Consider the following 25732-nt stretch of genomic DNA (forward strand, 5'->3'; position numbering starts at 1 on the left):
ATCTGCCAAGGACGCTTGCTTCTAAAGGTATGTCATACTGGCCAATACGACTTGTTGCCTCATCTTCTAGGACAGAAAAGGCTCACCATAGATTTTCTTCATGGATGTTTGTGGCTAGTTTAACTTGTATTCGTGATAATTAATCTCCTAGAAGTATGGTATTAATTCTCAATAGATATCTGCCCTATTCCAAGCTATTTCATTTAGCTCCTAATTAGCATTATATATTATTACAGTATTTTATATTCTTAAGTTTTTCTTTCGGGGGGACTTAAAATTTTTTTTTGTTATAGTCACTACCATTTATCTCTAACAAATAGCTTTGCAGTTCAGTAATAAAAATCTGCTCTGTAAATCAAGAAGTGTTTTTCACTGAAAACACTGTAAATTATTTATATTAAGGAATAAAATGTACAGGTCTTTTAATGCAAAAGCTTAAAATGGAACATTGGGAATTAATTTGATCCACATATTAAATTTAAACTTTTAGGGATCAAGTAGTAATAGAAGTTTATTTCTTTATTACTGTATTTTCTGGAAACTGCTGAAATAAAATCAAAGATAATGAGTATATTCTCATGACTTCATCAACCATGCATTAGACCAAAGCTCATGAGAAAGAATTTTATTTCCAGAGCCTTCTTGTGTTTTTTTTTTCCTTTGGTTTTTCACTCAGATTATATATTTAAACAGAACAATTGAAAACATTAATTCTACCCCAATGCTAACATGTATTAGATTTAATAGCTTCCAGTTCTTTACCGATGTAACAGGAGAGTAATCACTATTGAGGTAGTGTCATCTTCCTCAACACAAAATATAAACAGATTTGTCTTTAAAATGTTTTTTTTTTAGTTTTGCCTTTTTGCATAGTATATTATAATCTTGCAATATCTATTCAGTCTAATAGTGGTAGGAAGTAAAATGTTCAATTTAATTTGCATATTTAAATGAATGGAAAGAACTACAGTGGTTTTTTTCTCCTTAAATGTGATATGCAGCTGCAGATGCTCTTTGCTAACAGAATAAACCACTGATGTCTTTACTGCAAGTCTTCTGTGAGTGCTACTGATGTGAAGAACCAAAGGATGAACTATTTCCAGAACTTTAGTGATCAGCCAGTCGGCTCTGCATATTGTTTAAGAAACTTTCTTACAGTCTTTTTGTCCAAAATGATGAATTTTCAATAAAATTCAATTTGGTTTTCTGTTCCTGTGTTAACTTGCTTAGGGTAATGCCCTTATTGAAGAGGGAGTCCAACATCAATGATGGCTATAGGAGTGTGGCTTTATTTCTTTTTATGCAGGACATGACTTCATTCTTTTTTTTAATGGCTTCATAGTATGCCATGATTTATATGTACCCTTTTTATTTTTTTTTTCTGAGACAGAGTCTCGCTCTGTCACCCAGGTTGGAGTACAGTGGTGTGATCTTAGCTCACTGCAACCTCCGTCTCTCGGGCTCAAGCTATTCTTGTGCATCAACCTCCAGAGTAGCTGGGATTGCAGGCACATGACACCACACCCAGCACTTTTTTTTTTTTTTTTTTTTTTTTTTTTTTTTAGTAGAGATGGGGTTTCACCATGTTAACCAGGCTTGTCTTCAACTCCTGAGGTCAGGTGATCCACCCACCTTGACCTCCCAAAGTGCTAGGATTACAAGTGTGAGCCACCATGCCTGGCCTGTATGTACTGCATTTTCTTTATCCGGTCCACTGTTAGTGATTCTGTGTCTTTGCTATTGTGAATAGTGCTGCAATGAACATACGAGTGCAGGTGTCTTTTTATTTATTTTGGATATATGCCCAGTAATGGGATCGCTGGGTTGGATGATAGTTCTTTTTTAAATTTTTGAGAAATCTCCAAACTGCTTTCCACAGTGGCTGAACTAATTTACATTCCACCAGCAGTGTATAAGCATTCCCTTTTCTCTGCAGCCTTGCCAGTATCTGCTGTTTTTTAACTTTTTGATAATAACCATTCTGACTGGTGGGAGATAGTATCTCATTGTAGTTTTGATTTGCATTCCTCTGATGATTAGTGATGTGGAGGAATTTTTCACGTTTGTTGGCTACTTGTATGTCTTCTTTTAAGAAGTATCTATTCATGTCCTTCACCACTTTATAATGGGGTTATTTTTTGTTTGTTGAATTGTATAAGTTCCTTATAGATTCTAGACATTAGACCTTTGTCAGATGCATAGTTTGCAAATATTTTCTCCCATTCTGTAGGTTGTCTGTTTAATCTGTTGATAGTTTCCTTTACTGTGCGGAAGCTCTTTAGTTTAATTAGGTTCCACTTGTCTATTTTTGTTTTTGTTGCAATTGCTTTCGAGGACATAGTCATAAATTCTTCCTCAAGGCTGATGTCCGGAATGGTGTTTCCTAGGTTTGCTTCCAGGATTCTTATAGGTTGAGGTTTTTAATCTTTTAAATCTTTAATCCGTCTTGAGTTAATTTTTGTATATGGTGCAAAGTAGGGGTCCACTTTCCTTCTTCTGTATATGGCTAGCTAGTTTTCCCAACACCATTTATTAAATAGGGAGTCCCCTCCTTGTTGCTTATTTTTGTCAACTTTGTCAAAGATCAGATGGCTGTAGGAGTATGGCTTTATTTCTAGGTTCTCTGTTCTGTTGCATTGGTCAATATGTCTGTTTTTGTACAGGTATCATGCTGTTTTGATTACTGTAGAATTATAATACGGTTTGAAGAGGGGTAATGTGACCCTTCCAGCTTTGTTCCTTTGCTCAGGATTACTTTGGCTACTTGGTCTCTTTTTGGGTTCCGTATTAAGTGGGAGCTAAACATTGGATACTCATGGACATAGAGATGGCAACAATAGACACTGGGGTCTACTAGAGGAGGAAGAGGTGGGAGGAAGGGTTGAAAAACTAACGTTCAAGTACTGTGCTCACTTTCTGGATGACAGGTTCGATTGTATCCAAACCTCAGCATCACACAGTATACCCATGTTAAAAGCCTGCATATGTATATATGTATTTCTTGAATTTAAATAAAAGTTGAAATTTTAAAAAATAAATAGAATTGTAAAGGGAAGGGCATAGTATCTATTTATTTACATTTAAATTCATTATTATTATTATTTTTTAGAGACAGGATCTCACTGTTTTGCCTGAGGTGGAGTGCACTGGTGGAGTCATGGCTCACTGCAGCCTCAGATTCCTGGACTCAAACAATCCTCCAGCCTCAGCCTCTATTATTATTATTATTATTATTATTATTATTATTTTGAGATGGAGTTTCACTCTTGACACCCAGGCTGGAGTGCAATGGTGCAATCTTGGTTCACTGTACCCTTTGCCTCCCAAGTTCAAGTGATTCTCCTGCCTCAGCCTCCCAAGTAGCTGGGATTACAGGCACCCACCACCACACCCAGCTAATTTTTATATTTTTTTTAAACTAGAGTCAGGGTTTCACCATGTTAGCCAGGCTGGTCTGGAACTCCTGACCTAAGGTGAACCACCCCGCCTCGGCCTCCCAAAGTACTGGGATTAGAAGCGTGAGCCACCACACCCGGCCTATTATTTTAAAAAATATTTTAAATACAAAAATAATCTAGCTCATTGTAAATAACTGAAAAAAGATACCATGAAGTAAACAATTATTCATAATTTCAACACTGAGCTAACTAATGTTAACATTTTTTAAAGCTCTTTAATCAGTTTCTGTACTTTAACATAGTTGCTATATATATTAACTCTTATAGACTACCTTCTTTTTTTTTCTTTTGTGCACTTAAAACGTATCTTGAGTATTTGTAGTTTTTTACTTGTCATTTTACAGATTCCACAAAAATCAGCAACTCCTTTTGCCTTCTCTGGCTATGTTCCCCATATAATTTAGCAAATATTTATTGACAATTTTGTACCAAGCCTATATTTTGTTGTAGATTCTGGGGATGCAGTATGAGCAAAATAGACAAAAAGTATTGCCCTTGTGAGTTTGCATTTTCATGGGGAGAGAGAGAGAGGAAACAAAGCCTAATATTTGTTATCCCAGAGGAGATGATAAGCTCTGGGGAGGGAGGGCAGGAGGAAAGGGGGAGAGTGAGTGCTAGAGCAGAAGGGAGATGTACCTTATTTTTTATTTATTTATTTTGAGACGGAGTCTCATTCCATTGCCCAGGCTGGAGTGCAGTGGCACAATCTTGGCTCACTGAAATCTCCACCCCCTGGGTTCAAGCGATTCTCCTGCCTCAGCCTCCCGAGTAGCTGGGATTACAGGTGCCCACTACCTCGCCCAGCTAATTTTTGTATTTTTAGTAGAGATGGAGTTTCACCATCTTGGCCAGGCTTGGTCTTGAACTCCTGACCTCGTGATCCACCTGCCTCGGCCTCCCAAAGTCATGGGATTACAGATATGAGCCACCGCACCTGGCTGGGAGATGCACTTTAAAGAGGCATCAGGGAAAGCCTCCCTGACTGGGAATGTTTGAGTAGAGAAATGAAGCACACAGCAGGCAGGCTGTGCAATTAAATGGAAGATTATTCTGGACAGAGGGAACAGCAGGTGGAAAGGCCTGGACGTGGCCGTGTGCTTGTGTTCAGGAAGCAGCCTCGGGGCCATTGCATCTGGAGTGGAGTCAATAAAGTGGAAGGTAATGGGAGAGGACTTCATAGAGCTGCCCCAGGACCAGATCGTGTAGGGTCTCATAGGCCAGGAAGTGGGCCTGGCATTTACACTGAGTGAGGAAAAAGCAAGGGGAGGTCTTTGAGTCAGAGAAGAATATGATGTGATTTAGTTTTAAAAGTATACTACTAAGGAGGCCAGAATGCAAGATTTGACCTTTCATTTTGCTTTTCCATCAGACTACCTGTGGCTCCCTGGAATGATCCCCACCTATCTGTCATTTCTACTAGTTGTACATGCCCCCATTGTATCATCTTCACATGTGGTCTGCGTGTTTATGAGATTTAGTGTTTGTGAGATCCTGAGGCCTCATAGGTAAGGACATTTTGACTTATAGGATAGATGAGAGTTGAGGGTTTTCTGCACTTTAGCTCACTTTTAGTGACCAAGATAAGCTTAGGCCAGTTTCGGAGACATTCCGAGTTGTTAATACATATGCTACTATAATTGCTTCTCATCTGTCTAAACCATATCACAAACTACTAAAAGCAGAAGGGGGAATACTTGACATTCAAAATGTGGTATGTTCCTGAACCTGAAGTCTTAATTTCAGAGTTACGCTTTCTGTGGCAAAGGAAACTTTAATCTTATTAATTTTTCTCTTCTTTTTCCCGAGATAGAGTCTCCCTCTGTCACCCAGGCTGGAGTGCAGTGTGTAATCTTGGCTTATTGCCACTTCCGCCTCCCAGCTTCAAGTGATTCTTGTGCCACAGACTCCTGAGTAGCTGGGATTACAGGCGTGCACCATCATGCCTGGCTAATTTTTGTATTTTTAGTAGAGATGGGGTTTCACTATGTTGGCCAGGTTGGTCTCAAACTCCTGACCTCAAGTGATCCATCTGCCTTGGCCTCCCAAAGTGCTGGGATTACAGGTGTGAGCCACTGCGCCTGGCCATTATTAGTATTTTTAATATAAATGCATATGTGTGATAGCTACTACTAGTGTGCATAGAGTATGTATTTTCATATCTATTTACATACAGGAATACAAAGATCTAGATTCTGTCAGATTCTGTAATCTGCATTTTCCCACTGAAGCAAGTTGGTTTCTTCCCACCACAATATTTCAAGCAAATGTTCCTGAGATTCTGTGGTCGGTTTGCCTCTGTCTCACTCTACATCTCTCTCAGGAATGCTGTAATTTAAATTGTGAACCACCAAGAAAACTTTCGTATAAATATTCCTAACCCAGGTAGTAATGAAATTACTGAGATTGAACCGAGCCAACCGAGTTCCCTTTATTTATTTTGGCTGAGCAAGAGAATCATGCTAAAAATTACCTGTTTTTGAATTTGTTCAAAACATGAATTGTATAACAATATTATGTTTGGAACTTTGAATGCAATGTCCATGTTTCATATCCTCCACCTGTAATTATTAATATATGCTGCTGAGAATTTTAATAGGCAGAGTCAATCATTGAAAACAACTAAATATCTTGATTGTGTTATGAATCTCTGAATGTCCTTATTTTGGATCATATTATTATATGGTTCTACTTGTACACACACTTTGATAGACATTGAATTTAAAATATCAGCATGTCAACAAATATTTCTCTTTTCGTGATGTAGTAAACCAGGTTTTGCAACTGGTGTGGTTCGCTTCACAGCCACTGGATGTCACTATAGTTCCCCAGATGGAGTCCTCTCTGCTGTTATAATCAGTGTAAGAGTAGGGTGGGGGAAAAACTTCAGCTTCAAGTCCTCTGAAACTTAATGGGATCCATGTTTGTCTTGCTCCCATTTTGATTCCTAATTGAAGCCATGGTATGAAGCAGTGGCAATTAACACAATACCTCAAGCGCATACCTACAGACTCCTCGGGAAGAGGAATTAATTGTATTTTAGTATCTTTGCTAGGGACAGCTGAGATTTCCATTGTGAATATCATTGTGGAGTGGCTTTAATAAGCAAAATGAATGACTGGAGGCTCTTAATGAAACCAGTTTAATGTGTGCAGCTATGCCCACATGATCGCCTTAAGACAGAAGCAATGCACAGTGACAGTGAGGGAATGGTTCACAGCCTCCTGCTTGCAAGCTGCTCCTTCACTCTTTTTTCTTTTTTAACAAAGGAAGTACAAGTGTTTTTCCTGTTCTGGAGCTGATATGTAGTCGGACTTTCTGTGCAGTTTATAACATACCAGCCATCAGAGTTGTGACCACCCTCGTCACAGCAGAAATCATTGTGAATCCTTTGGGACATGTAGCACTGTGCTTCTTTCCATAAAGAGAATCATGTGCCCTGACCCCCTGGACTTTGAGGAGACATGGTGTCCTGGTAGCGCGCACAGACCGGAAATGGGCAATATTTAACTAGCAAAGATGGGAAGTGCCTATAACTAAATCTGCTTCTGATTCAGCTGATTTTTCCTTCTACATATTCTCAAAGCCTCAGCCACATGAATTCAGGTCCTGGCATCTCTCCCCTCAGGTATTACGTTAGCCTCACAACGGGTCCTCCTGCCTCTGGTAGTGCTAACGTTATCCATCTGAATGCAGACCTGATTCTTTTTGCATTTGGGTCCAAGGTCCTCTGTGGGGCTTGTAGCATCTTGTGACCTGTCTACCCTTCATAGCCGCAGCCTTAATGTCCCACCCTTCCCTCCTTTTAGTTTATATGTTAGAGAACTGCCTGCAGATGCCTGCATACACTACAGTTTCTACTCAGTTTTCTTGTTTATGCTGTTAAGAGTCACAGGAAACCCTTTCCTGTCCATCTTTACTTGGCTAACTGCTGTTCATCTTCCTGGGCTTAGTTATTTTAGTTAAAAATGGAAGGAAAGTAAAATGTCAGCCTTTTCTTAAAAATGCTTATGACAATAAAGATGAAAACTCTCAGCTGTCCAAGCTGACTGATAGGTAACCTAGTGCCACAGTCCTGGGAGAGTGGGGAGAGAAAAGCAGTTGGAGGCATCCCATGCTCAGCCTTGTGAAGTAGAGTCACCCTTTCCATCTGACAGCAGGCCGGGAGACACATCCGCCTCTTACGCATGCCTGGCTGCTGGGCGCAAACTGCTGCCGCTGCTCCAGGGCTGTTCCTTGAGATGATCAGGATGCTTGCTGCCACCACCTGAACTCATACATCCCTGGGGAAATTGCAAATCCTGAAAACAACAGAGAGCTGCAGGAGGCACTAAGAGTGTTAGTGATGAATTGTGTCCTGGGAGATGATGTTTCCACAGGACATACTATATAGGTAGGTGTGAGAAACAAGCAGTGTGGACAAGATTTAGATACAAGGTTGTTCAAAGTAGATTGTTTACAATACCAATTAACGAGACGAGTTAAAACCTAATAGTATAAAAGGAGAATACTATAAATGACAGTACATCCAAGGATGTAATGTTATGCAGCTTTTGATCATGCTTTTATTCTTCCTTTGAAGACTGATGTGGGTAAATGTAACATTGTGGTGATGACTGAATAAAATCAGTGTATAAATATATGTTTTCTAATATTATAAAAAGCATATACACATACACTCATATAGAGCAAGAGAAAAAGACAAGAAGGGAATATATTGAAAGGTTAGGTGCTTATTCCTGATTGACAGGTTCAAAGATGTATTGTGATTGTAAGTTATCTGTATTTGCAAAATTTTCTTTAATGGAATGTATTATTTTAATACTCAGAAAAAAAGAAATAAACACAATTTTTAAAACTTTGAAAGAGATTTTTAAAGCCTTAGCTCAGACATCTTTCTGAAGCCCCAAGTTGGACAAAATACACATCTTCTTTGTTGCTGTAACATTTTCTACAACTATTTTAATGGTGATCATATTATTAAAATTAGACAGTAATTCCATGGAGCCGGGACTTTGTACACATGCATCTTTGTAACCCAGGGTCTGAGACAAATAAACATGATTTGAACTAAGTCATACTAAACTGTAAGGCATTTATATCAAAAAATTAAAAGGATGGATTACAAAGTACATAGAAGGAATAGGCTTGGAAAAGAAGCCAAAGAAATCACATGCCGTGCTTAGATAGAATTTACTCTGAGTCCTTAAAGAATGCTGTGAGAACCTTCAGATTAATGGAAACTGTCTGTAAGCTCTTCAGATATTTACCCAGTCAACTCGAGATCATATATATGCAGACATTTTGTGGAAAAATAAGGCTGTCTCTGAATATAAGTTGCAATGGTTGGGTCTGAGTTAATTGGAGACTATTTCCCCTTGCAGAAGAATGAACTGCAGGGCCTTTATAGCCATCAAGCTGAAGTGTCACAATTTTCCTATTATTGCACTTGGGGAGTTGAATGTGTCTGATGGCAATTTTCTGGGGGATCCTGCTGGTATTAAGTAGTATTCTTAGGTTAAGGAACCTTTTAGAAAGTGAGCTGCGTTTTATTCTTTGCTTCTCCAGTTTTTGTTTTGCTTGGCCAAAGACTGTTCATTTTTATCTGAAAATAAGATTGACAAAATGTATGTAGTTTCTACCCAGCATAGAGAAGTACAAGGACCATTTGTCTCCTGGAGTTTCCTGTAAAAAAGGTATTCAAAAAATTGTTTTCTGAGCGAATTAGAGGTAAAAGCCACTTTTGTTTCTTCTCTTATCAAGTGAGAGAAGAGTAGGGACTCAGGTTTCTATTTGAGCTCCACGCTGTACTTGGCAGTAGATTCAGCAAAGAAATCCAGGCAGAAGGTCACAGGTGAGCACTTTCCATTCTTGGAGGATTGAGGTTTTTAAAAAGACTTTGATGTTAAATCAACAGTTTCAGAAGAAACTTCTTGCTTTCTTCTTCTTTTTTCTTTTCTTTTTCTTTTTTTAAAGAAAGAGTTTCTGAAAATTTGAAAACAGAATTACATGTAGTTATCATTATTTGGTAATATTTATTTTTATTACCGTAAGACCTCACTGACCTATTAGAAACAAAAAATACAACTTAAGGCAATATGAAATTTTTGTTTTTGTTTTGAAAAAGCTTTTAAAATGCTTTTGAAGCTTTTCTTTGTTTGTCCTTCTTCGTGATTGCTATGTTGAAGTAATTTAAGAGGGCTTCCCTCCTATTTTTCTGCCTACATATGAGTGGTAGTTGACAATTGTAAGTTACTTTCCAGTGCCCAAAAAATAAGTCAGAAAGTTTTATTTTCAATAGATTTGTATCTGTGAAGTTTTAATAACATGTTTTATTATAGTACTTTGGATGGATTTTATGAAGTTTTAAAAATAAAGTATTTAAAATAATAATTTTGAATTCATGTGATTCCTACCTGTGGTCATTTCTCAAATGGCAACTCAAAAAGTACCCGAGTTCATTCTGGGTTTTGAACATAGCAGCAAAGAACCCCTAGTTGTAGAATTAATGTTGTTCCTTTTGATATTTGAAATATATGATAAATAACTTAGTAGGATTACTTAGTTGGTTAAAATTTGCTTGGTAGGAGAAAGGTCCATAGAAAGTTTAATAAGGCCTTTTGGTTTAGTGTTTTGTTTTGTTTGCCCTTTTCTTAGGTCTTGGTAATGATGTTTTTTGGCTAGACTGAGGCAAATGAAAGTTGGTTTTCAGCAACATTTCACCTCCTTTTGCAGCATTTTTATTTTCTTCTCGGAGTAATCCATCTAGTCATCTTGCATCTTCCTGTTGAATTTTCTGTCTACTAGGGCCTGTATTTAGTCAGATATCTGCATTGAAAAAAGAAATGCTAATTTTATGTGAGATGTGATGAACTGATATTCAATTATGCCTCCCGGGGTTGTTTGGATTATTGTAACATTAATCCTTTAACATAATGGGATTGGTTGGGGGAAGGTACAATGCATCCAAACTGGGATGGTGATATATACATTTAAAAAGAATATGTAATATAATCTCTAAAAATCAGATTCTATAATAAGAAAATTATATCTTCATTACCAGGCTAGTATATAAGGTAAAAAAAACTATAGCTGCATTCAATCCTCTTGACTTTTATTAGCTTCCTTAATATGTTATCTGAATTTTTGATAGAACAGTACTAGAAATCTTTTTTGAAGGAATGGAATGTATGTCTTTGGCTTTCTCACATACTCTGTTTCTTGATGGCTTTTTAAAAGACGTATTTTCTTAAGATTACCAGATTAGTTTCCTAGTGCTAGTAATTGCATTATGTAAATACTTGGTTTTATAGTTCTGTGACATTTTCTGCAAATCTTTTATCCTTTATTTTATTTTTTCAAGATTGGTATTCTGGTTTTTATTTGCGTGTGGTCAACAAAACCCCTGACTAGATTCCACTTCTCAGTAACCATACATGTTACACTAGTTCTTTTTTTATATTCAGCCTCCTGAGTAGCTGGGATTACGGCATTGAGCCACTGAACCTGCTTAGTTCTTTAGTTACGCATTTGTTATAGCTGTTCAAATGTAGTTTGATTTTTCAACCTTTTTTGTTTTATTTTCTTTTTTGATGCAGTCCAAATTCAAATGATTTGTACTTTCATGGAAAGTGAAGATTGACATAATTTGAAATCTTGCCCATTACTGTTTTGTCCCGTACACTTAAAATGTGATTTACTTTCAGTTAATTAGCAAATATTTATTGAATACCTTTCAAAATAAAAGAATTGGAAGCAACTAAGGTAGAGAATGGCAGGAGCATGAAAGAGCAATTTTAGTTGATAAAGACAGAATGTGCAGGATATAAATAGATCCAGCAAAGGTGATAGGGAATGTCCCTTGGGTGAGAACGTCCATGAAGTTGAAGCAATGTGTGCAGGGAAAAGAACATCAACTTGGGCTCAGACATGTGGTTGTCATTCACCCTGGGCACTTGGGACCTATAAATGGGGGCACTTGGGACCTACACCATCCAGTTACCATCTAGCTCCCTCACAGTCTCCACTCCACCAGTTTCCTTCAATAACTCTTTAACTCTGCCTCCTTTCCCAGAGGGCAGAGGGGGGGTCCATACGCTATTCTGAACCTCTGTTTCTACCTGTAAAAATGGAACTATAACTTGCTTATTAGATTATTATATTGATTTCCTAAGGCTTCTGTAACAAATTACAAATTTGGTGGCCTAAAAACTAGAAATGTATCCTTTCACAGTTCTGGAGGGTCACATTCTTTGCAAGAACCTTAGGGAGATTCCATCCCTTGCCCACTACAGCTTCTCTTGGCTACTAGCTTTCCTTGGCTTGTGATGATTTCACTTCAACCTCTGCTTCCCTGATCACATTGCTTTTCCTCTTCTGTCTGTGTTAAATCTCCTGCCTCTCTCTTAAAAGGATATTTGTGATTGGATTTAGGGTCCACCTTAATCCAGGTTATTTTCACCATTTCAATATCGTTAATTTAATGACATCTGCAAAGGCTTTACCATATAAGGCAACATTTACAGGTTCTAGAGATTAGGACCTGATATCTTTAGGGCCATTTACTTAGCTTACTACAGGTATTATAACAATTAAATACAATAATAAAACAGCTCTCAGACTCAGACATGCAGAAATGTAACTTCATTACAGTATTTTGAATTAGTTTCTAATACTGAGTCACCTGGCTTAAGAACAGACAGTTTATTCTTCTATTATTTGTTTGTTCTTTGGATTGTTCTTAGTCTTCTTGAGGAAAATAATCAATGCAATTTTTATCAGTGAGTTCCATACACATTTAAAATGTGTTCAGTTGAAGGTTGAGACCTACCTTCACTCTTCCAGCACTCTGTTGGGACATTTAAATCCCCAGAGGGATATCTGTCTAACTTTTATCCAACTGTTGTCTTCATGTTGTAGAAACTCCTGCTTTTTAAGCTTATTGCGTAATCATGATGACCCTTAGGTTCAGTCTTCCTTTAGTCCTTCCATATTTCTTCTTGGGAACTTGGTACTACAATACTCTTGCCCGGTACTGGGATGCTATGGACTTGACATTGTTCTTAGCTATTGCTTCTCTGTCATGCTTGGTGAAGGACTTCTATTTAAGGCTTTGAGCCACATACCACTGTTAAACCTATCTGGAATCTTACAACTCTTAGAGGGTTCTATTCAGGAAGGAGGCAGGATGTGTGAAGGGGTGGCCTGCCCCTCCACACCTGTGGGCGTTTCTCGTTAGGTGGAACCAGACACTTGAGAAAAGAAATGAGACACAGAGACAAAGTATAGAGAAAGAAAAAGTGGGCCCAGGGGACCGGCGCTCAGCATACAGAGGACCCACACCGGCACCGGTCTCTGAGTTCCCTCAGTATTTATTGATCATTATCTTTACCATCTTAGAAAAAGGGAAGTGGCAGGATAATAGGATCATTGTAGGGAGAAGGTCAGCAGTAAGACATATGAATAAAGATCTCTGTGACATGAATAAGTTTAAGGAAAAGTGCTGTGCCTTGATATGCATATGCAATCATCTCCATAAACCTTTTTAGTCCACATGTCCCACCTTCAGCCCTAAGGCGGCTTTCTCCTTTCTCAGTAAACAGAACATACAATCGGGTTTTACACTGAGATGTTCCATTGCCCAGGGACGGGCAGGAGACAGATGCTTTTCTCTATCTCAACTGCCAAGAGGCCTTCTTTCCTCTTATATTAATCCTCCTTAGCACCGACCCTCCACAGGTGTCAGGCTGGGAGACGATTAGGTCTTTCCCTTCCCACGAGGCCATATTTCAGACTATCACATGGGGATAAACCTTGGACTACACCTAGCTTTCCTAGGCAGAGGTCCCTGCGACCTTTGGCAGTGTACATGTCCCTGGGGACTTGAGATTAAGAGAATGGTGATGACTTTTCACAAGCATACTGCCTTCAGGCACTTGTTTAACAAAACACACCCTGCACAGCCCAAAATCCATTAAACCTTGAGTCACCACAGCACATGTCTCTTGCAAGGACAGGGTTGGGGGTAGGGTCACAGATTAACAGCATCTCAAATACAGAACAAAATGGACTCTCTTATGTCTACTTCTTTCTATATAGACACAGTAACAGTCTGATCTCTCTTTTCCCCACATTTCCCCCTTTTCTTTTCAACAAAACCACCATTGTCATCATGGCTTGTTCTCTATGGTCACTGTCTCTTTGGAACTGTTGGGTATACCTGCAGACTAACAGCAGACAGAGCAGGCACACAAGGATTAATATGAAATTTACAATAGTAGTACTTCAGATGGTCTTAACCAAAGTGACAGGGTTAAGATTTGCAAGGCCATCAGCAACTCCTGCAATTGCCTCAGTTTCACAGTCTGATCTCTCTTTTCCCCACAATGTGGAGTCACTTGGGACCTACACCATCCAGTTACCATCTAGCTGCCTCACAGTCTCCACTCCACCAGTTTCCTTCAATCACTCTTTAACTCTGCCTGCTTTCTCACAGGGCAGAGGGTGGGTCCCCACAAGTGATAATGGAGGATTGGCTAGGCATGCTTCTTCCTAAACAATTATATTTGTCAAAAATGGATAAAGTCTACTGCGAAGCTCAAAAAAACCAACAAAATGCCTCTTTGCTATTTTTTCCTTTCTTTATAGTGTAGTATGAGGGCAGAATTCATAGTGTTTTCTTAGAGGTAGAGAAAGGTAATGGGTCCAAGGAAACATAGGTTGGCAAAGCAAATAAACAAGCATCTTTATTGATATCTTGAAATTGTCTCCAACTGCAGTTGCAAAGAATACAGATACAGTGCTTAGCACGTAGTGCATTTAATAATGTGTACCTGTGTTTCATAATCTTGAAATACCAGCTGAGTTTACATGAGAAGTAAACAGAAATAGGACAGATTTTTTTTTTTAATACTTTAAGTTCTAGGGTACATGTACACAACAGACAGATTTTTAAGAATGCAACTTCCCACTTGGTAGCTCAGTGATCACTGGATGTCCCTCCAGTTTGATTGTCTTGCAGTTTTTCTAGCTTATTGCTGGTAACACAGTCCTTCCAAGTGCTAAGGCTGAGAACCTTGACGTCTTCCTCAAGTACTTACTTTTTCACTCCATATCCAATCTGTCAGCAAATTCTGTTGGCCCTACCTTCAAAATAGATCAAGATTCTGTGTATTTTTTTTTTTAACCACATCAACTGCTACCATGCTAATCTAAGCTGCATCATCTCTCCTGGGGTTAGTTCCAATAGCCTACCAAATGGTCTTTGTGCTTTCAGCCTTTTAAAATCAGTTTCTGCTCCACAGTGTGATCCTATTGAAACTTGTTAGTTCATGTTATTCCTGTGTTCAAAATGACTTCCCATCCAACACAGAGGAAAAGCCAAATCCTTACTATATAGACTGCAGGGCTTTCTACAACTCATCATCTCATCACCATTATTTCCTTAACTTCTTTTCCTGGGATAACCCCTTTTCCTCATTTAGCGTTAGCCACACTAACCTCCTGGCTGTATTTCAAACATACCAGCCTTTCTCTCACCTCAAGGGCTTTTTTTCTTACTCCTCCTCTTTATCTGCTTGGCTCCTGTCCTCTTCTCCTTTAGGTCTCTGTTTAAACATTGTCTTCTCAATGAGGCCTTCTTGACAAGCTGTTGGAAATGGGTTCCTATCCCCTGTGTCTTCAGCACTTTCTCTCTCTTCCCTGCTCTATTTTTCCCTGTAAGGTTTGTCACCACTATTATGGTTTAAATATTTGCCCCTCCAAATTTCCTGTTGAAATGAGATCCCCAGTGTTGGAGGTAGGTCTAGTGGGAGGTGTTTGGGTCATGAAGGCAGATCCCTCGTGAATGACTTGGTGCCATCCTTGTGGTAATGAGTGAGTTCTCACTCTATTCGTTCACACAAAAACTGGTTGTCCAAGAGCCTGGCATGTCTATTGCTGTCTCTTGCCATGTGACACACCTGCTCCCCCTTCACCTTCCTGCATGATTGTAGGCTTCCTGAGTCCTCACCGGAAGCAAGTGCTGCTACCATGCTTCCTGTGTAGCCATGAGCCAAATAAACCCCTTTTCTGTATAAATCACCCAACCTCAGTATTTCTTGATAGCAACAAAAAATGGACTAAGACCACCACTTTTTATGATTCACATTATATTTATTATCCACGTATTCCCATTAGAATGAAAGCTTCATGAGGGCAGTTATTTTGTTACTATCTTCTCCACTACAAAATTTTTCACCCTAAGATGAGTGTTTGACATACTGTGGGCCTTCAGCAAATATTTGTCGAATGGATGAACAAATGACTAAGTTATAGCTGACTGCCAGACTATATGAATTTGTCTATAACAAGCAGAAGCAGACAAGCTTTTTGGGCAGGGTTCACATTCATACACATGTTTTAGGAGGTTTGCTATGCTATCAGTGTCCATGTTAGATTAGAAGAATGAGAAAGGAGAGGTTTGAAGATTAGTTAGGCTGAACAAGAAAAGGCAAAGGTCTAAATTGAAATGGTGACAGTAGGACCTGGTGTGGGGGTTGTTAGTTGTGTGAGAGACACCCAGAGGAAGAATCCCTGCAATCAGAGAATTTCGTGAGTAGAGGATATTGGAGTAGAGGTAGAGAAAGTTGCAAAGGTGAGCTGTAGTTCTACCTTTTTTGAGAGAGTGTGGTAAAAATGACAGTAATGGAGATAGGATAATTTAGGAAGAAAAAGCCATTTGAAAGGGAAAAATGTAGATGACTTTGTTTCATTTTTAAATTTAAAAAGTTTTTTGGTACCATTTAAAATTTTGTATATGTACAGTTCAGTGGCATTATATGAATTCACATTGTTGAATATTGTTGTGCAACCATCATGACTGGCCATCAATCTCTAAAATATTTTAATTTTCTCATACTGGAACTCTGCATCAATTAAATGATAACTGCTCATTCCCTACTCTCTCCAGCCCCTGGCAACCCCCATTCTATTTTCTGTCTCTATGAATTTCACTATTATAGGTACTTTGTATAAGTGGAATCATACAGCACTTGTTCTTTTGTATTTGCCTTATTTCTCTTAGCATAATAGCTTCAAGGTTCATCTATGTTGTAGCATGTGTCAGAATTACATTCCTTTTTAAAGCTGAATATTCCATTGTATGTACTGCATATACCACATTTGTTATCTATTCATTGTTCATGGACATGGACTTTAGGTTTTCACCTTTTGGCTATTGCGAATGATGCTGCTATGAACATTGGTATACAAATTTCTGTTCGAGTCCCTGCTTTCACTTCTTTTGAGTAAACAGCCAGAAGTGGAATTGCTGGATCCTATGGTAATTTTATGTGTCGTATTTTGACTTTGGTTTCAGACACACTGTATTTGAGGTGGTGGACCGTATAGCAGTTAGGACAGGAGCATGGGTGAGAACAATTATAGTCAGAGATTTCACTTCAGAAAACCTAACAAATGAGATGATAGAAGAGGTGAGAATGGATTTGTTTATAGGGGGAGAAAGAAAGGAGTTGAACCAGGGACTGATATAGAGGAGAAGGAGCTAGTGGAGCCAGTCAATGGGATAGGAAAGGAGCAATCAGAGTTAGTAATAGAACCCCAAGTGTTGATATACACTTAGCTTAAACTCATCCACATTCATTGAACACTCTTACGAGAACTTCCTTTTGGATGAATAAATGTCTATTTAAGAATGATATTACTTTCAAGAGTTTGGGTGTTGTAGGTCACAAATCACTACTGAATGTTGAATTTCTGAGGCATAAATACTTTTTAAAAACATCCTAGAAACAATAAAACAGCAGAGAATTTCCATATTCCTTATTTGGTTGTTCTCCATTTCCTGTTTTGCATTGGTAATTTCCAGTTTCTTTTCTTTTCTCCGCCTTTTATTGAAGTATAGCATACATTAAGAAAAGTGTACAAACCAAGTGTGCACAACTCAGTGAACTCTCAGATATTGCATATACCAGAGTAACCAACCCCAAGATCAAGAAACAGTGTTATACTCACCCCGGTGATTCGCTTCATGCCCCCTACTTACTTAATATCTCCAAAACCCTTTCTAGCACTACAGATTAATTTTGCTGTTTTGAACTTTATGTAAGTAGAATCATGCAGTATGCGTTATCTGTGTCTGGATTATTTAATTAAATATTGTGTTCAGGAAATGCAATATGTATCTATACTGTTGTGGGTTGTTGTAGTATATTTTCACTGTGTGCTTTTACACAATTTACTTATTCATTCTCATATCAGTGGGCATTCGGGTAGTTTCAAGTTTGGGGCTATTATGAATAATACTACTGTCAACATCCTCACAGTGTCTTATAAAAATAGGAATTTTGCATGCTATATTCACCTCTTTACAACTGCCTTTGCTTACTTCATTTAAGTGCCTTTTCTGCCAAGTGCCTTCTCACCCTTCTTAATTATTCATTGTTATTACAAAATATATTTTCCTGAGTATTAGCTTTGAAATAATAAAGTGCCCAAGGAACTGGGCTTCTTAAAAAAAATACCTATATCTACTTGTATTAAAATTTTCCTTTTAAAGCATTTATTTTAATTTTTCTCAGCTATCCAGATTAGTCTGGACAGTCTTAAATGCACATGAACCTGTCAAAATTCTTCATCTCTTAATGAAGTGAATTGTTCAACCTTGATATAAATATTTTAATTTTGGCACCATGGTAAGTTGGAGAAAAAAGTAGCTCCCATATACTTCATGCAGATTTGTTATCAAGCTTATATTATTTACACAGTAAGAAAAGGAAATTGAGATAACAAAGAGTACATTATGATATTTTATACATGTTTTCTTTTTAGACAACAGTCTGCTTTGTTATAAAAATGAACATTAGTAAATTGAATATCGATGAGAAATTTTATCAATCTGGCTATTTCATAATTAAGTTGAAATCTGCTATGTTTAATAAAGACGCGTAATACATTTTATATGTTTGCATGTGTCTGTGTGTGTGTGTGTGTGTGTGTGTGTGTATATGTATATTTGTCTATCTGTCAACATACTCGTTGAAACATTCTTTACAGAAAGAACAATAGAAGACCATGAACTGGTGATTGAAGTGCTATCCAACTGGGGGATAGAAGAAGAAAACAAGCTATACTTTAGAAAAAATTATGCCAAATATGAGTTCTTTAAAAACCCAATGGTAAGTGAAATCCCCATTAATCGTTGTGGAAAATAAATGAATCAGTTAAATTTTATGCAAAGGAGATAGTCACTATAAATAAAATACAGTCCTATTTGGTAAATTGTAGATGAAGACTCTGGTCCTTTAAAATTATACCCACATTTCTCATGCTAACAATGATTAGTGAACAATAATCACAGTAGTTCAGATACACAGTTGTAAAGCTTTTTGAAGCCCTATTGGTAAAGTCTGAATTGAGATGAATTTGGTTTATTTAATTTAAAAGTATTAGGAAACCTAATTTTGCCTTTTGTGAAAAGGAAACAATTATACATTTGATGTGGAAAATGAATTTTTATAGGTTCTCAAACAGATTAAGAACAAGTGTTAAGCAAAATATTATACTTTATCACTTTCTACAGAATTTGGGAAATTTAAATAGTCTTTCTAAAGTAAAAGCAGACTAATGATTGTTGAGAGTATTATAACTTAGCCAGAAATTAAGATTGACATGAATCTTGCTGTTCCAAATTATTTTGTTTCCAGTGCAGTGATTTTTTAACTAAGTAGAAAGGAGATAAAGACCAGTGCATTATCTAGTAAATACTACTTTCATTGTAGTTCTCTTTAAAAGAAAATAAATGTATGTCACATTCTAATGAAGACTGGGGATCTAGAAAAGTCAGAATAGCCTCTGGGCTCATTATTTTAAATTGTTTTTGTCTCTGAAGCTGAAGCATATTTTTACACTAAGTTTTGGATGATAATTGGATTGAAACGATTCTTTATGAAAAATATATGATACATACCATAATAGAATATTTTCAAACCCTGAAAGACCTCTCACGTTCTCTTTTATCTTAACCTATTAATAGAAACATAATGGGATGATCTTTGGCAAAGAAAATTAGTCATAATAAAAATTAAATAAATTCAAATGTGAAGGGAAAGTGTTTTCTTGCTGTGAGTCTTTATTAAAATCAAGAATTTAAAAAGATGTATTTAAAGAAATACTGTTCAATGCTTGTTTTTTATTTTACTTTTTTTATTTAAACAAGGCTAGACATTTGTTTTGTAGACCTATTGCAGTGGTTCTTAACTGGGGGGTGGTTTGACAATGTCTGGACACAGTTTTGGTTGTCACAACTGGTGGTGGGGAGGAGGACTGCTAGTGAGCAGAGGATAGGAATACTCTAAACATCTATAATATGCAGGAAAGCCCCCTCAACACAGAATTATTAGATCAAAATGTTAGTAGAACTGCTGTTGAAAAACCCTGTCCTAGAGGAAATATAGTAGAATATATTTTCCCAAACTTGTCTAATCATAAAATTTACTGAGGGGAGAGTGCTTATTAAAAACACAGAATCCAGGACTTGCCTGGACCTACTGAATCAGAAACTCCAGGAATGAGGCCTGGGAATTCCTATTTTAAACAACTGCCTGGGTAAATTTTATGATTAAAAAGTTTGGAAAAATGGTAGGTAGCAAGAACTAGACTTTTAGCTCCCCAGCTCAGTTTAAGTCCTGACCTCCACTGTGTTGTGGGCTATGACCTTGGGCATACTCTCAACTCTGTACTTCTATGAGCCTTATCTTTGTAAAATGGAATGGATAGTCCTTTTGTACCTGATAGACTGGTTGCAGGACTCAGGAAGAAGATGTGGGAGCAAGCACATTGTCGACTTCAGGACAGTGTTTTATAACTCCGGATATCTGAATCCACCCACATCTGCATTTTGTGGGGGCATTTGCTAATCTTTGCGCCCAACTCCAGACATTCTCATTAAGGTACCTATGAGTAGAGTCTAAGGACGGACCTTTTCAAAAGCACTTTGGGTGAATTTTAGTCACACCAGTTTAAAGAACTTTTGCTTTTGATTACTATATTGGTCATCATTGAATCTTTTCTAGCACGAATTTTGTGGTAATTTACTGTGTCTTTTTGACAGTATTTTTTTCCAGAGCATATGGTATCTTTTGCAACTGAAACCAATGGTGAAATATCCCCCACACAGATTTTGCAGGTAAATATATTTTTACTAAAATATATAAATAATAGCATAATGAAGGAAAACTTTAAAGTCCTTTTTTAATATGCCCAGATTTTGAAAAGTTATGCTTTGAATTATTATTAATATTTTTTGCTGGAGGTAAAACTAAAAATAATAGCACCCAGGTAAAGAATGCCCTAAGTCAATAAAGCTCTTTACCAACATTCTTCTTCCCAGTTTTAGCCAATTGTCAAAGGATTTTACATATTTAAAAATGTGTGTCTTAAAAGGAAACTTGCAATTTTGTTATGTGGTGTGTGTAAATATTATGTTAGTCTTTAGAAAAATCACAATTCTTTGTAAAATACAGATATTTTACCAATGGATACTCAGTATTAGCTTTCATAATAAATGCCCTCAATCCTATTTGTAATAAAATATTTAGCAAATAAATGAAAGGAGATAAAAGATACAGGATGCAAATGTATTCACTAGCATTTGTAATAGCTGTTATGGAAATCCTTGCATAGAATTGTGAAATATTCTTAGCCGAATTAAGAATACTAGTTATCTAATTAAAAATCTCCTTATTTTTGTTTCTATTGGACTCACTTCTTCCAAACTGGCGGTGGCTCGAAATGGTTATTTTCAAAGACATTGTTGTTACAATAAATGAATAATTTCAGTTATTTTATTTTTTGATAGATTTGTAGATTTTACATCAGAAGCTCTACAGTTGTTTTTCACAGGTTAATGTTGAGCAATGTCTTTATAATGGTTGCTGTTTGAGCTCAGCCCCATGCATCCCCAAACCCACTCAGTATTCCCTGATCTTTAATGAAGACAACTTTTAATATTTCCAGTATTGTTTGACCTTAAAAATATTAGGTTGGCAGAGCTATCATGGATTTTTCTGTGGGCTTTTTAATAGGTTATATTTCATTTTTGTGCTTCAGAATATTTTTGAAACATGATTAGTCCCCAGAGATTTTTCTAAAAGCTGCTTCTGTGCTCCTGGGTTTTTACAGAGACACCCCGTCAAAATGTTAGGTAAATGGCAGCAGCAGCTGTGCCCCAGGACTTTCAGATCTCAGCCCTCTGAATGCTTCACCACTGTATTACAACACAGTGGTGGGATGGAGTTTTTATTCCACCTCCTTTTGCAAGTCTTCCTATAGCACAGTTATATTGCTTTAATGTTAAATTATAAAAACAAGAAAAATCATAGGCTTTGGAATCAGATAGTCCTGCATGTGCCCCTGACCTCTTCTCTCCACTGAGGCAATGTTTCCACTTTTTAAAAGGTTTCTTCTTTTTCTAGTGTGACCTCTATGACTCTCTTTTTAAAATTTAATTGGTTTGGTTTAATAACTTGGAAAGCACTCAAACTAAAAAACCTACTTGCCTGTTTTGCATGTCAATTAATTAATATCTGTGGCTCATTAAATTAAATTTCTTTTAGTAATTTACTTTAAAAAACATAAATATCTACTATCAGCATTTCCTTGAGTAGCCTTTTAAAATGTGTTACGTTATTTTAGTTAATAAATTCCCTTATTTCAAATGTTTTCCATTTGTTTATTCAGAGGAATTTCTACTTTCTTTTTTTTTAATGAGACACTAATGCATTTCCACTGTCTTATTAAGGATGCTGAGCACAACCACTCAGTTGAGCTATTCCTTTTCATTGTCATTTTCTTGACCAACACATGCCCACTGTCTCAATTAATTATTACCAAGGAACAAACTATTCCAAGCCTTTGCGGTTTAAAGTACCCATTTACATTTTGCCAACAATTTGTGGGACAAGCATCTGGGAAGAGTCTAGCTGGGTGGGTCATCTCTGAGGCACATTGACTCAGTGCTGGGGATTGAGGATCCCCTTCTAAGACAGTTTTTTGACTGCATGTCCTTTGACTCCTTGGTGTCTCTCTCTCTCTCTCATGTTTCCCCCCACTTTCTCTCTCTCTCTGTCTGTCTCATGGTGTCTCATCCTGCAGGGCTCTTCCAGTTGCATTGGGCTTCTTACCTGTGATGGTCTCAGGGTAGTCACATTTCTTATGTGACAGCTGGATTCCAAGGGCCAAGTCATGAAAAGCACCAGGCTAGTTAAGGACTACACCTAGAACTGGCAAAGGGTCCCTTCCACATATTGTATGGGTCAAAGCAATGACAGGCTTGCTCACATTCAAGAGAGTGGAGAAAGACTCCACCTTTTTGTGATTCAGTGACAAGATGACATTGCAGAAGAGCATGTGGAATGGAAGACATTGTTGCAGTCCTCTTTGGAAAACGTGACCTACCACATTCACCCACAGCTGAGAACCATAGATGACAAAGAAGAGATAGTTTTATTTGCTTTATCCTCCTCAAGGAGGTGAACTTGGCTCAACTTCCTGCTTCCCAATTGAAGTCAGGATTGTGGTCTTACTTATACCATAATGAAGTTAATAGGTCAACCTGTAATCTCAGGGAAAACCACAGAAAACAATGAAAAGTATATCAGGACTTAACGCTGTAGATGACGTCCAACTTTTTGAATGGACATTCAATTAGCTGATAATTTTGGTAGTTAGATAACTACATACTATCACTTAGAATGTCTATTTTGTGAACTCATTTTCATTTGAAACATCTCAGGTTTTTAAAAGACTCTGATTTATTTTCTGTGTGTGTATGTGTGTGTGTATACACACACAGAGATAGAAAGAGAGAGAGAGAGAGAGAGAGAGAGAAGGAGAGAGAGAGACACCAAGGACTATCAAAACACACACACATAGTTAATTACCGTAATGTTACATGTTATGATCCTGTGTGATTTTTACATGTTTATATTTGAAATCTTAATATGATTAGTATAAGGTTACCATATCATTGATTTAATCATAGTTTGAAAATATGTAAATTTTCTTTCAGATGTTTCTGAGTTCAAGCACATACCCTGAAATTCATGGTTTCTTACATGCGAAAGAACAGGGAAAGAAGTCTTGGAAAAAAATTTACTTTTTTCTAAGAAGATCTGGTTTATATTTTTCTACTAAAGGGACATCAAAGGTAAATTGAAGTATCCGTGATGTGTTATGAATGACATATTAAGCTGTAAGTTAAAACATATTTACTTTGTTGTATTTATTATTTTATTACTTGATGTTAAAGGTTGGTCTTTGATTTTTTTTATTTAAAACATTTGCCTTGATTATTTAAACACTACTCAGTTTTACTTCACACTGGTTTCAATGTACTATCTTTGATGGAATCTGGATACTCTTATTTCAGTACAACATATGTTACTCCTTTGTGCTCACTCTGAATTCACTCCTTTCTCCTCATCCTTGGCTGCAGAGTTTGAAGCCTGATGTAGTGTATATCTTTTCTTTTTACCCCAGGTCATACTGCTGATCTTTTCTACTTCTGAAACTCTGTTGATCAACATCAACAGAACAGAACAGTTAATAATAGAACAGTTAATAAAATGTTTCATCTGAGTCATTTATTGCTCTTTTATTATTGATTGATGGATTTATTTCAAGAGGTTTGTAAGGAACAGGAAGTGTTTGATTACATGAGTAAGTTCTTTAGTGGTGATTTCTGAGAGTTTGTTGCACCCATCAACAGGCAGAGTACACTACTCATTGTATAGTCTTTTATCCTTCACCCCCATCCCACCTTTTCCCCGAGTCCCCAAAGTCCATTGTATCATTCTTATTCCTTTGCATTCTCATAGCTTAGCTCCCACTTATGGGTGAGAACATACGATTTTTCGTTTTACATTCCTGAGTTACTTCACGTGGAATAATGGTCTGCAGTTCCATCCAGGCAGCTGGGAATGCCATTATTTCATTCCTTTTTATGGTTCCATGGTCTGTCTATCTATCTATCTATCTATCTATCTATCTATCTATCTATCTATCTATCTCACAATTTCTTTATCCACTCGTTGATTGATGGGGATTTGAGCTGGTTCCATATTTTTGCAATTGTGAATTGTGCTGCTATAAACATGCATGTGCAAGTATCTTTTTCATATAATGACTTCCTCTGGGAAGATACCCGGTAGTGGGATTGCTGGATCAAAAGGTAGTTCTACTGTTAGTTCTTTAAGGAATCTCCACACTGTTTTCCAAAGTGGTTGTACTAGTTTACATTCCCACCAACAGCATGAAAGCATTCCCTTTTCACCACATCCACACCAACATCTACTGTTATTTGTTTTTTTTTTTTGGTTATGGCCATTCTTGCAGAAGTAAGGTGGCATCACATTGTGATTTTGATTTGCATTCCCTTGATCATTAGTGATGTTGAGTATTTTTTTCATATGTTTGTTGACCATCTATATATCTTCTTTTGAGAGTTTTTATTGATGTCCCTAGCCTACTTTTTGATGGGATTGCTTTTTCTTGCTGATTTGTTTGAGTTCCTTGTAGATTCTGGATATTTGTCCTTTGTTAGATTTAGAAATTGCAAATATTTTCTCCTGCTCTGTGAGTTGTCTGTTTACTCTGTTGAGTGTTTCTTTTGCTGTGCAGAGCTTTTCGTTTGATTAAATCCTATCTATTTATCTTTGTTTTTGTTTCATTTGATTTTGGGTTCTTAGTCAGGAAGTCTTTCCCTAAGCCAATATCTAGAAGGGTTTTCCTGATGTTATCTTCTAGAAACTTTTGTGGTTTCAGGTCTTAGATTTAAGTCTTTGATCCATCTTAAGTTGATTTTTGCATAAGGACAGAGATAAGGATCCACATTCATTCTTCTACATGTGACTTGCCAATTATCCCAGCACCATTTGTTGACTAGAGTGTCCTTTTTCCCACTTTTTTTTTTTGTTTGTAAGTATCTGGCTTTATTTCTGTGTTATCTATCCTGTTCCATTCGTCTATGTGCCTATTTTTGTACCAGTACCTTGCTGTTTCAGTGACTATGGCCTTGTAGTATAGTCTGAAGTCAGATAATGTGATGCTTCCAGGTTTGCTCTTTTTGCTTCATCTTGTTTTGGCTTTGCAGGCTCTTTTTTGGTTCCATGTAAATTTTAGGATTTTTTTTTTCTAGTTCTGTCAAGAATGATGATGGTATTTTGATAACAATTGCATTGAATTTACAGATTGCTTTTGGCAGTATGGTCATTTTCAAA

At 37.1% G+C, this 25732-nt stretch overlaps 1 protein-coding gene across 3 annotated transcripts in view; it reads left to right on the plus strand.

The window, feature by feature from the left end:
- The window catches only part of GRB14 (growth factor receptor bound protein 14), a 129024-nt gene that overhangs the window by 76037 nt on the left and 27255 nt on the right, over nucleotides 1–25732 (plus strand). For all 3 annotated transcript variants that reach the window (XM_050752926.1, XM_050752927.1, XM_050752928.1), the window contains 3 exons: nucleotides 18510–18631; nucleotides 20566–20640; nucleotides 23524–23661. In XM_050752926.1, the coding sequence (XP_050608883.1) occupies nucleotides 18510–18631; nucleotides 20566–20640; nucleotides 23524–23661 (335 nt within the window). The remainder of the gene's footprint in view (nucleotides 1–18509; nucleotides 18632–20565; nucleotides 20641–23523; nucleotides 23662–25732) is intronic.

The sequence above is a fragment of the Macaca thibetana genome, chromosome 12 (genome assembly GCF_024542745.1).
Source record: "Macaca thibetana thibetana isolate TM-01 chromosome 12, ASM2454274v1, whole genome shotgun sequence".
NCBI classification, from domain to species: Eukaryota; Metazoa; Chordata; class Mammalia; order Primates; family Cercopithecidae; genus Macaca; species Macaca thibetana.